This window comes from Pristis pectinata, chromosome 34 (genome assembly GCF_009764475.1).
Source record: "Pristis pectinata isolate sPriPec2 chromosome 34, sPriPec2.1.pri, whole genome shotgun sequence".
NCBI lineage: Eukaryota > Metazoa > Chordata > Chondrichthyes > Rhinopristiformes > Pristidae > Pristis > Pristis pectinata.
In genome coordinates this window covers 2,165,143-2,178,190 of record NC_067438.1, presented here as the reverse complement: position 1 = coordinate 2,178,190, position 13,048 = coordinate 2,165,143, and the positions used below count along the sequence as shown (strand labels likewise).

General features: G+C 47.9%; 1 protein-coding gene and 1 non-coding gene across 2 annotated transcripts in view; one reads left to right on the top strand and one right to left on the bottom strand.

Annotated features, from left to right (window-relative positions):
• Positions 1-4,130: 4,130 nt before the first annotated feature.
• On the top strand, positions 4,131-4,294 carry LOC127586142 (U1 spliceosomal RNA). The gene has a single exon (XR_007958647.1). It is a non-coding gene; the product is annotated as a U1 spliceosomal RNA (small nuclear RNA).
• A 7,756-nt stretch (positions 4,295-12,050) lies between these two features.
• The window catches only part of LOC127585805 (uncharacterized), a 31,362-nt gene continuing 30,364 nt past the window's right edge, over positions 12,051-13,048 (bottom strand). Inside the window, exon 14 of the mRNA XM_052043502.1 lies at positions 12,051-12,775. Coding sequence (XP_051899462.1) covers positions 12,243-12,775 — 533 coding nt within the window. The 3' untranslated portion in view covers positions 12,051-12,242. The remainder of the gene's footprint in view (positions 12,776-13,048) is intronic.

Genomic DNA, 13,048 nt, shown 5'->3' with positions numbered 1-13,048 from the left:
GGCAAGGATGGGTGTGGGTGGGGCACAACTTTTCTGTCAGTCAGACCCTGTCAATCCACCAATCCACTGTTCAACACTTTGTCTGAAAACACAACCTTTGACCACGAGTCAAAGGTGGTCAAAGTCACATGGAGGCCAGTGACTAGTGGTGTGGCACAGGGTCGTTGTTGGGACCCTTGTAATTCATTATAGATTTGGATGTGAATGCCCAAGGATTTATCAACAAGTTTGCAGATGACAGGAAATTAGGAAGTGTTGTTTATAGTGAAGAAAGTTATCGTAGATTACAGGGGGATCTTGATCAGTTAGGGAAGTGGGCCGAGGAGTGGCAAATAGATTTCAATACAGATAAGTGTGAGGTGATGCATTTTGGAAACTCAAACCAGCTCAGGACTTGTACTATGAATGGTAGGGCACTAGGGAGTGTCATGGAACAGAGGGACCTAGAAGTACAAGTGCGTAGTTCATTGAAAGCAGCGTCACAGGTAGACAGGGTGGTGAAAAAGACATTTAGCACGCTGGCCTTCATCAGTCAAGACATTTGAGTACAGGAGCTGGGACATTATGTTGCAGTTGTATAAGTCGTTGGTGAGGCCGCACGGAGCACTGTGGACAGTTTTGGTCGCCCTGTTATAGGAAAGATGTTAAACTGGAAAGAGTTCAGAGAAGGTTTACGAGGATGTTGCCAGGACTAGAGGGCCTGAGTTACAGGGAGAGGTTGGCCAGGCTGGGTCTTTATTCCTTGGAACATAAGAGAATGAGAGGTGACTTATAGAAGCATTTAAAATTATGAGAGGCATGGATAAGGTGGATGGTAACAGTTTATTCCCCAGTGTAGGGGAGTCCAAAACTAGGGGGCATAGATTTAGAGTGAGAGGGGAAAGATTTAAAAGGGACCTGAGAGGCAACTTTTTCCACGCAGAGGGTGGTGAGTATATGGAACGAGCTGCCAGAGGAAGTGGGTGAGACAGGTACAACAGCATCATTTAAGAAGCACTTGAATAGGTACATGGAGGGGCGGGGCTTGGAGGGATATGGGCTGAATGCAGGAAATTGGAACTAGCTGGGTGGGCACCGTGGTCGGCATGGACTGGTTGGGCCGAAGGGCCTGTATCTGTGCTGTATTACTTGATGACTAACTCAAAGTGCAGCTCAGAATGAAGCAATGGCTCCTGTCAGATCCTTCATAAGGGGATAAAAAACAGAAGGGATTTCAGGGACCCTCGTGTCTGCTCCTTCACTCAGTGAGATCATGGCTGGCCTCTTACCTCAGAGCCACCTTCCTCACTAACCCCACAAACCCTTGATATTCCAAGACTTAATGATCTCTTCCTTGACTGTGCTCAGTGACTGCTCCCCACAGGCCTCCTGAGCTGAGCCTGCCAAAGATTTGCCACCTCTCTCAGTAAAGGAATCACTCTTTGCCCAGAAACACGCCCTTTGGTCCTACTTGTCCATGTAGACAGAGACCCCTGTCTCCGATGATCCCATTTTCCTGAGTTTAGCCCACATCCCTCTACTCCTTCCCTCATGCTTTCACAAATACTGCAACTGTTCCTGCCTGTACCACTTCCTCTGGCAGATCGTTCCACATACCCACCACCCTCTGTGTGAAAAACTTGCCCCTTGGGTCTCCTGTAACTATTTCCACTCTTACAAATGTATGCCCTCTAGTTTTAGACTCCCCTACCCTGGGGAATGGACTGTAACCATCTCTCCTTTTTATCCCCCTCATCATTTCCTAAACCTTTATAAGGTTTAGGAACCTTTATAACCCAGCCTGCTTCTGAATGGCCAGGCCTTTGTTTTGAACCTGTGGTTTGAGATGACCCAGCCAAGGGAAGCTTCATCCCTGCACCGGCCTAGTCTGTTTCATTGAGACCATCGTTCTGAACCTATGTGAGGAGAGTTGAAGCCACCGGGGGCCTATGTTGTCCAGTGTAAAGTCCCAGCCTGCCAGAACCCTCATTCCACAATAAACCCGTCATCTCAGCAATCAGTCTGATGCACCTCGGCTGCACCTCCTCTGTCACAAGTGTGTCCTTCCTGCAGCGGAGAGGCTGGAGCTAACTGCAATCTTCTAGATGCCATCTCACTGGGGCCATGGAGCAAAGCATGTCTAATCTTAATCACAAATCCACTTGCCGCAAAGGCCAACGTCCGACTTGTCTCATTAATTGTTTGTGTTCCTGTGTGTTAACTTTCAGTGATTAGCGCACAGGGACACCCAGGTCCTTATACCATGAAACGGACTCTGACCTCACGATCAACCTTGTTGTGACCTTGCACCTTATTGAGCTGCACTGTCTCTGCAGCTGTGACACTTTACTCTGTACTGTTGTTGTTGTTACCTGTACTACATCAATGCACTCTGTATTAACCCAATGTAACTGCACTGCGTAATGAATTGACCTGTACGATCGGTACGCAAGACATTTTTCACTGTACCTCGGTACGTGACAATAATAAACCAATCCCAGTACACCTTCCAGACCCTCACCATTGTACAGTGTACCTCCTTTTTTCCATCATAGTGAATGACCTCTGGTTTTTCCACATTTTCTTCCAACTGCCATGACCCCCCCCCCTCCCCGTCTACCTCACCTGTCTGCACCTCTGCAGCTTCTCTGCACCTTTCTTGCCAGTCACACTGCCTCCCAGATTTAAATTATCAGCAAACTTGGGCCACAATTGATCTCCCTCATTCCAAATCATTAATTTTCAATGCAAAGAACTGGGGTTCCAGCACTGATCCCAGCGGAAGGCCATAGTCATAGAACATGGAACACAGAACATGGAAGACAGAACATGGAAGACAGAACATGGAACACAGAACATGGAACACAGAACAGTACAGCAGAGGAACAGGCCTTTCCATCCATGATGTCTGTGCTAAACACAATGCCAAATTAAACTAAGACAAAAGAGATTCTGTAGATGATGGAATCTGGAGCAACACACACAACGTGCTGGAGGAACTCAGCAGGTCAGGCAGCATCTATGGAGGGAAATAAACAGCCAATGTTTTGGGTCGAGACCCTTCTCCAGGACCGCCAGATTAAACTAAATGTCTTCTGCCTGTACATGATCCATACCCTTCATGTTCGTGTGTCTATCTAACTGCCTCTTAAACACCACTGATGTATCAGCTTCCACCCCCACCCCTGGCAACTCATTCCAGGCACCCACCATTCTCTGTGTAAAAAATTTGCCCCACACATTTCATTTAAACTTTCCCCCCCTCACCTTAAATGTATGCCCTCTAGTATTGGACATTTCTACCCTGGATAAAGAAACTGACTGTCTACCCTATCTATGCCTTTCATAATTTTATAAACTTCTATCAGGTCTCCCCTCAGCCTCCAACTTCCAGAGAAAACAACCCAAGTTTGTCCAACCTCCCTGATTGGACAGACCCTCTAATCCAGGCAGCTTCCTGATAAACCTGCACCCTCCCCAACCTCCGCATCCTTCCTGTAAGGAGGCGGCTAGAACCGCACATGACACTCCAAATGAGGCCTCACTGAAGTTTTATACAGCTGCAACATGACTTCTTTCCTCTTATACTCAATGCCCCAGTGATGAAGGCAAGCATGACATGCCCCTCCTTTACCACCCAATCTACTTGCGTGGCCACTTTGAGGGAGCTATGGACTTAAGACTCTGTACATCAAGCCTTCCAACCCAAAAGGGATCTGTATGACTTGTAAGCAATATGCTGATTCCTCATATGTCAGCCGTCATATATTTTCATCTTGTTTCCCAATCTACCATAGCCAATTAACACCAGATGCCCTGCTGAATTGCTCCAATTAACACAGAATGGGTGGCACTGAGTCATTCAGCTGGTGCTGGATCGGAGTGACACCTAGAGGTAGGTTTCAAATATTGCAGGTTGGCCGCCGGCGCGTTGCTTCCTTATAAGGAAGAAATGCAAATAAGAGGGCCGCATAACGTTTTAACAAAACAGCAAGGAAAAATAAACAAATGAAAGGTGGAACATCGATATTAATTACTTTCTAGACTACTAGTGGCAAAGAAAGGCGAAATAAGATGTTAAAAGTCTAGATCGTGTTGATGTTAAAGTGTAATGAGAGTGGTTGGCTGCGAGCAAGCGACCCTATTCAAGCATACTTACCTGGCAGGGGAGAGACCGTGATCAAAAAGGCGGTTCTCCCAGGACGAGGCTATCCCATTGCACTTCGGGTGTGCTGACGCCTGCGATGTCCCCAAATGCGGGATACTCGACTGCAAAATTTGTGGTAGTGGGGGACTGCGTTCGCGCTCTCCCCTGATATCCAACTGAAAGATAGAACTTACGGCACGACTCGCCGTCTGCTACCGCAGCGGGGCGCTTGTCGACAAATAACACGGTAGCGCTGTTACTGCTGTGTTACCAATACTAGTTATTATATACGATGGAGCTGAATTGGTAGAGGGGGTGCGTTGTTTCATAAAGGTGGTCATCAGGATGAGGGTATCGTTGGGTACACTTTTGCCCCCATTCTCAGGGGACCTGTGCAGCGTGACCCGTCTGACTATCATAGCAGAACCAGTCTTCAGTTCTTAATGTAAATTGCAAGCAGTAATCAGTATGAAGTTAAAGGACAGCTTTGCAGATAAAAGCACCGTCCACAGACTGGTGCTCAGGAGATGTGGTTTGCAAAGTGACCGTGAGACGTTCTCGTCTGCATCAGCTAAACTAAGGCAATGAGGTTATGTTAATTGGCCAACATCAAAACTGGCAACATGGGCTAAGTCATTTTACACCATTGTGATTGAATTCAAGGAAGCTTGCAGACCAGACTGCTGCTATTGTCGCTTAGCACTAGGGAGTAATGGAACAGAGGGACTGAGGAGTACAAGTACATAGTTTGTTGAAAGCAGCAGGTTAGTGAAAAAGATGTTTAACACGCTGGCCTTCATCAGTCAGGCCAATGAGTACAGGAGTTGGGACATTATGTTGCAGTTGTACAAATTGTTGGTGAGGCCGCACTTGGAGCACTGTCACCCTGTTATAGGAAGGATGTGGTTAAACTGGAAAGAGTGCAGAAAAGATTTATGAGGATGTTGCCAGGACTGGAGGACCTGAGTTATAGGGAGCTTTATTCCTTGGAACACAGGAGAATGAGGGGTGATCTCACAGAAATGTTTAAAATTACAAGGGGCAAAGATAATGTGGATGGTAACAGTCTTTTCCCCAGGGTAGGGGAGTCCAAAACTAGGGGGCATAGATTTAGGGTGAGGGGGGAAAGATTTAAAGGGACCTAAGGGGCAACTTTTTGGTGGTGAGTGTATGGAACGAGCTGCCAGAGGAAGTGGGTGAGGCAGGTACAATAGTATCATTTAATGCCCACCCTGCCTCCCCTCTTTTGTCCACCTATCACTGCTCTACTTTTCCCTCCTATATATTGGGCTTCCCCTTTTCCTATCTTCAATCCTAAAGAAGGGTCCTGACCCAAAACGTTGACCGCCTGTGTTTCTCCACGGATGCTGCCTGGTCTGCTGAGCTCCTCCAGCATCAGAGTGTTTTTCGTCTAGATTTCAGCATCTCATATCTCTCTCATTTAAGAAGCACTTGGATAGGTTCATGGAGGGGCGGGACGGAGGGATATGGGGCAAGTTAAGGAAATTGGGACTAGCTGGGTGGGCACCGTGGTCGGCATGGACTGGTTGGGCCGAAGGGCCTGTATCTGTGCTGCACTGCTCTATGACTCTATTGAACATGCTCACAGGCATATTTGCTCAATCAATAATCAGGATATTTGTGCACAGACAGTCCTCACAGCATTAATTTTGGGTGTTTGGGATCTTTGCCCTCAGAAGCTTTTAGACCATCTGTGTGAATTGAGGCGTCTCCCATGGATGCTCTGTGCCTGTGATGCTGTTGCAAGTAAGTTTTTCATTGCACCTGTGCACATGACAATAAACTTGACTTTGACTTTGTTAACTTATGTTTGTGCTCGTCTTGTAATGTACTGTGCTTCGGCTGCAAAAACCTAACTTTAATGGCATTTATACTCTGGGTAGATATGCCTATGACAATAACCTTGAGACTTTAACTCGGAGCGGTTCAAATAGCTTACACTGGGGGTCTTGAAGATGACAACACATGGCAGTAGACAGCAATGAGGAGGGTATGCAGTGGTGTTTCTTCTGAGTCAAGTAGCTACACCAAAATCCGAACCCAAGTTCGATTTTCGGTGCTTCTCTTTCAGTTCTGCAAACTAAAAGGTGCTGCCTTCATTGTCTGATCAGCCCATTCATTGCCTGATCACCATTTCCTCTGCTCTCCCCGCAGTACCGGTTTCCAGCAGCAGGTGGGGATCGTGCTCCATGAAACGGCACAGACCTTTTGGACGGCTCGCCACCACCATCTTGTGGCTGGAAGCGGTACTGCAATGAACTGCAAAGGCGAGTTCAACACCCTCCATCCCAAGGATGTTGCTCTGACTCCCCTGTAGTCCCGGGAAGTTCCCGGCCACCCGAGTGCGGACCTAGGGGAGACACGGCCTCCAATCCCAGGCAGGAACAAGCAGTCTGAATGCGGACCTGGGGGTAGACGCTGTTTCCACTTCACGGTCGGCAGAGCATCTCACAACCACCTGCCTCCTGCAAGAATAATGAAATCATAGAAATATTATAACAATTTACAAGGCCATTCGGCTCATCACGTCTGTGCTGCTCCTTTTTGTTTCAAAAATAAAGTTTATTCATAAAAATATACAGAGAATGCAACACAAACGGTTAATGTCTGGTTACATACATAATGTCATCAAGTCAATACAAAGCACCAATGCCACATATGAGACCAAACGATGGACCCATCAGGTGTTAGAGAGGCTGCCACACAGGACCCAGCCCCTCAGTGTCTAGTGGCTGCAGGAGCTTAGACTGCAGTCCTTCCCCACAAAGCCGTTGTGTTGGCTGCACCGAGCTTCAGCACTTACTCCTGCAAACGGGAATGCAGATGCCAAAGTGGGACTGGAGCTGTAAGTGAAAGGGCCACGTTTGCCCAGGAGCCGGTTCACCCTCTGTCCCGATTGGGGAAAATCACTGCTTTCGTTTCCACCCCCCTCTCCCAAGTGCCGGACCTGGGGGAGACACGGCCTTCACCTACATCGAGGACAAGCAGCCTGACGGTGGACCTGGGGGGAGACCACTATTTCCCCGCCCTGTCCCCTGATAAGACTCTCTCTTTACACCGCTTTCAAAAACAGTGGAGAAACAACCCACAGATTGGCGGGCTTGTGTCAGCAGTTTTGTTGTTGAGGGAACTGAATGCAGCTGACAGGGAAGAATACGTTGTTCAAAATGGAACTGGATGTGTGCTGGAAGCGGGAAAGTTTGCAGAGAAGTGGGTTCACTGATTGGGGGAAATTTGCTGCCTTTACTTCCCTGGTTACTGAGAATGTGGACCTGGGGGAGACACAACCCTCACTTGCACAAAGGACCGGCGGCCTGAAGGCGGACCTGGGGGAAGACGCTGTTGTCCCCGCCCCCCCCCCCGTCACCTCCTTTCGTCACCTTCCCACCCACCCCCACCCCGCCATCCGCCAGAATTTCTCTCATTTTCTCTCTTCCTGCACCACCAAATAAAGAAACCATCCGCTGGTGGCCTGGTGAATATCAGCAGTTCTGTCACTGCCCAAGTTTGGATCTAAATATTATGAATTGCACTTAGACAGATCGTACATCAACTATTCCAACTTCTTAAATATATCTTTAGTTTGAGATTAATATTTGTCTACAACTTACCTTAAACAGTAAAGCTAGTCTTTTTTAAATTTTCCTGTTTATTTTGGTTGTAGGTGAATCTTAAGATATTTCTTTATTAGTCAAATGTACATTGAAACACACAGTGAAATACATCTTTTGTGTAGCGTGTTCTGGGGGCAGCCCGCAAGTGTCGCCACGCTTCCAGCACCAACGTAGCATGCCCACAACTTCCTAACTCGTATGTCTTTGGAATGTGGGAGGAAACCCACACAGACACGGGGAGAAGGTACAAACTCCTTACAGACAGCAGCCAGAATTGAACCCTAAAAGTGGATACATGGAGGGACATCCCATACCCATGGACAGGTCACTTGTGGCACCTGAGAGTAGAATCAGAGAACAAATTGGGAGGCCATGTGGCCCATCATGTCTGTGCTACTGGGAAACGAGGCAGATTTATTCCACCCCAGAGTTCCTGGTCGCAGCTCCTCGAGAACGCAGCCAAGTCCTGTTTACATGTGAAGAAAGTTTGTGCTTATGCTGACCTCTCAGGCAGAGGGGCTCCAGATTTCTTTGGGTGACAACTTGTTTTTCTCAGCTGTCCCCAACCCTTCTCTCAATCTCTTCTGCTTAATTACTGACTCCTCTTCTGAGGGAAGTCGGTCCTTATTCTTTACTTTGACTTGTCCCCTCAAAATTTATGCGCTTCGATTAAGCCACCCCTCAGCCTCCCCGTTACTAAAGAAAAACAAACCTCGCTCATCCAGTCTTCCCTGAGCTTTTATTTTTCGGTCTTCGCAATATTTTACTAAATTACTTTGCACTAAAATAGACTTTGTTTTTTTAATTCTAATTGTGTTTTTCTTGTAAAAATTGTCCACGTTTGAAGGATGTCTGTGAGCTGTTTCAACCTTTCTAACATATTTTCTGATTTAAGATTAATATTTGAAATCCATACTTTCAGCTTAGTATGAACCACGAAGCGAAGATAGTCTAAAGAAAGCTCATCTTTATTTCAGTGGTGAGCCATCAAAAGGATGCAGAACATGGAATCTCATGCCCATGGAACACAGCCCCTGTGACCTGTGGGAATACGGGAATCATTGAAAAGTTATAATAAGGCAGGAGAGAGCATGTGGCCAATCACGTCCATACTGGTCGAAACCTTCCAGCAATACTGCAGGTCACAGCTCTTCAAGTACGCATCAAGCAAGTAGTGTTTAAATGTGACGAGGCTTTCTACCTCCCCACCCTGGTGGAAGTGAGCTCCAAACACCCACCAACCTGAGTAAAAACTTCTCCTCTCAACCTTCCTTGCCCTCTCTTCCAAGGAAGTAGGTGCTTGCTCTTTACCCTGTTTTGGTCTCTGATAATTTAATATATCTTCTCACTCTCCTCCTCCCCTATGCCATTTAGCCTACTCTGTTAGGAAGAAAGCAACCTTAGCATATCCAGTCTTTTTTCGTAGCCACTATTTTCCAGTCTTGACAATATCTTCGTAAATCTCCTCTGCACCCCTCCCAGTATAACCACATCTTCCCTGTGACCAGAGCAGTATGCATGGCCCAATTCATTGTGCACATCTAATGTACCCCTCTGTTCTAATAATATTTCTTTATTAGTCACACGGACATCAAAACACACAGTGAAATGCACCTTTTGCATAGAATGTTCTGGGGGGCAAACCCCAAGTGTTGCCGGGCTTCCAGTGCCAACATAGCATGCCCACAACTTCCTAACCGGTCCATCTTTGGAATGCCGGAGGAAACCGGAGCACCCGGAGGAAACCCACGCAGACACGGAGAGAACGTACAAACTCCTTACAGACAGCAGCCGGGATTGAACCCTGGGAGAAGATTTTTTGATAAGTGTTCAGAAAAAGACGTTCATGACACCTGGGGTTTCAGGCTCAGTGAGAAAGGAGGCTCTGTTCAATTAAGGTAATTGATGAAAAACCCTAAGTAACTGGATTAACTTTTCTCCTGCACAGCAAAGGATTGAAGTTTGAAAATGCGGGGATATAGAGAGGGTCGAGGGGGCGGAGTCTCCCCCAATGCGGACCTGGGTGAAGAACCCGCTCTCGCCTCCGTAGGGAACAGACTGGCTGAATGCGGACCTGGGGGGAGACACGGTCTCCCCCAACGATGGGCAACACGGTATTAAAACGAGTGACATCACCCAAGGGCAGTCTACTGATTGGCTGCTTTGACACGGCACCTTTGCAGCTGGATATAAACATCATGAATCGCAATTAGAGGGAAATCTCGGTGGATCATCGAAAACGCGCAACGAATGAGCAGAATAGTCGGCCCATCACGTCGGAAAAGAGCTAGCCCACTTTCCGGCACTAAATGCGCAGCCAGGAGAGTTGTGCCTGTTCAAGTGCTGATTAAATGTAATGAGTAAAGGCAAATTCAACCCAGGGAAATAAAAGATTGGAGATGCTGGAATCTAGATGAAAAACACGATGATGCTGGAGGAACTCAGCAGGCCGGGCAGCATCCGTGGAGAAAAGCAAACGGTCAGAAGGGTCCTGACGGATGCTGCCTGGCCTGCTGAGTTCCTCCAGCATCATCGTGTTTTTCAAATCCAACCAAGGTGTTCGGAAGGGAAACATAAGACTGCAGATGCTGGAAACTGGAGCAACAAATAACCTGCTGGAGGAACTCAGCGGGTCGAGCAGCATCTGTACGGGCAGAGGGATTGTAGACGTTTCGGGTCGAAACCCTGCCCTTGGAAAGTCTCTCAATAGATTCTTAACGGCACCCAGGCAGGTCAATCAAGTGGCATCAGGGATATTTTTCTTGTTCGAGGTGCAGAGTATTGGAACAGAAGGGTTCATTAGACGTGCACAATGCATACTGCTCTGGTCACAGGGAAGATGTGGTTATACTGGGAGGGGTGCAGAGGAGATTTAGGAAGATATTGCCAAGCTGGAAAATAGTGGCTACGAGGAAAGACTGGATATGCTAAGTTTTTTTACGTAACAGAGTAGGCTAAAGGGGATAGGAGAGGAGGAGCGTGAGAAGATAAATTATCAAGCATTGGGGCGAGGGAACGGAGGCGACGTGGATGCGGACCTGGGCGGAGACGCCGCCCTGGTTTGACTGAAGGACACACTCGGGAGGCGGACCTGGGGGAGACGCCGTCTCCGCTCTCCGTTTCCTTCTCTTGGGGCAGCGTCTTAATATTCAAAACAGCCGCGAATTAGTGACATCACGGAATAGCAGTCTGCTGATTGGCTGGTTTGTATCTCCAAGGTGTGTTGCCATCCAAGTTTGGATGTAAACATTTACAATTGTATTTATAGGACGATTGCACTAACTGTTTCATAACCTCGCAGTTTTCCACACTCCATTTCACCTGCCGTATTGTGTCTATATTCACTTGAAGCCTCTTTGCATCCTCATCATCATTGTGACAACAGCAAACTTGGAAATGTTACATTTAGTCCTGTCAGCCAAATCATCCATATAGACTATGAATAGCTGGGGGCCAAGCTCCAACCCTTTGGCACTCCGCTGGTCACATCTTGCCAACAAGAAGGACCAATTCATTCCCACTCTTTGCTTCCCACCTGATAACCAATTCTCAGTAATATATTGCCCGCAATTCCTTGTAGTCCAACCTCAGGTGTGGGACCTTATTGAAAATTTTCTGTAAATCCAAGTGATAGAAGTTTTGCACTTTCTCACACCAAGTTGTCTCCGAGCTGAACGAGCAGGTAAGCATTGGGGCGAGTTCGAAATGATTCATGCTGTCCAGTTCTTTGGACGGCTCACCATCTCCATCTCCTGGTCGAAACGGGCACTACAACAAACAGCAAAGGCGTGATCCCGAGACAGGAGGTTCTGTAGATGCTGGAATCTGGAACAACACACGCAAAATGCTGGAGGAACTCAGCAGGTCAGGCAGCATCTATGGAAGGAAATAAACAGTCGACGTTTCGGCTTGAGATGAAGCGCCTCGACCCGAAACGTCGACTGTTTATTTCCCTCCAGCATGTTCTGTGTGTTGTTCAACAATCTGGGAGCAATTCTCAATCTTAAGACCAGGTGCAGAACAGGCGAGGTTTTCCAGGGTGCAGAGTGAGAGGTGAAGACAGAAGGAATCTCGGGTCCAGGCAGGTGAAGTCAAGTCAAGTCGAGTTTATTGTCACCTGCACAAGTCCATGTGTGCACAGGTGCGATGAAAAACTTACTTGCAGCAGCATCACAGGCACATAGCATCAGATAAGCAGCATTCACAAGAAAAGCATAAACTATACAGAAGGAGACTGTGTGGATTGAGTGAGTGGGGCATGGAGTAAATGAGGGAGGAGAGACCCAGGAGACCATTCAATTTTTATTTACTTTTCTGACCTTTATATTTTCGCTGGTTTTATGTACAGGCTCATTGGGGCTTCACAATGCAGAATTTGGGGATTGAATGGGACCCGTTCAGCTCCAACCTGTTGTCCACGGGGTTTCTTCCCCACAGCCCCTGAGGCCCACTCCTGACTCCTGTCCCGGGACCCGACCCGTTTACAGATCCGGAGCGGAAATGGAGCAGATTCTCAGCCACTTGTTTTCATCCCCAGTCCAGAAGAAAGGATAAAGTTTCTCCGTGAATTTATTCCCAGTGAAGGTGTGGAGATGGGACTTGGTGTCCGCGTTGTAAAATGAAACTGTCCCGGACTCGTAACTGAGACAAACCCCCACCCTCCCAGGGATGGGATTGGCAGGGAGAGGAAATCCAGGGGAGGTGTTCACATAAAACCCGTCACCAACCCGCCCGATGGTCCAGAATCCGTTCTCCGGGATCACTCCCACCCACCCCTTCCTCTCCACAGACTCTGCGGCGACTCCCAGACTCCAGATCCGATTCCCCGCCACCTCCACCTCCCAGAAATGTCTCCCCGATGTGAATCCCTCCGATCCCAGCGCACAAGCCCAGTCCGAAAACCTCTTCCCGGTGTCGGGGACACTATTCCAGGTCCCGCTCAACCTCACGCTCGTCAGGTCCTTGGACACTTCCAGTCTTGGATTTGCTGTTTCCACATCCAGGGTCACAGGGGCTGTGGGGGGAGACAAAGGAGAGATTTAGAGAGGTTCCCCAGGAGTCCAGGCAGAGGGAGCCCTGTTGGTGAGTGTCCATCCCAGCCCTGGTCAGGAGCTCCCTCCCCTAGCTGTGATCCAGAGAGGCACCACATTTCGGCAGCTTCTGAAACCATTGCAAGCTCCCTGCTCACTATACTGGCTGACATAGAATCTCAAGTGTACTTCATGTTTACTTTTCCTACTTAGGCATCAGCATCCTTGCAATTGCTGAGAGACTCTCTGGAGATGTG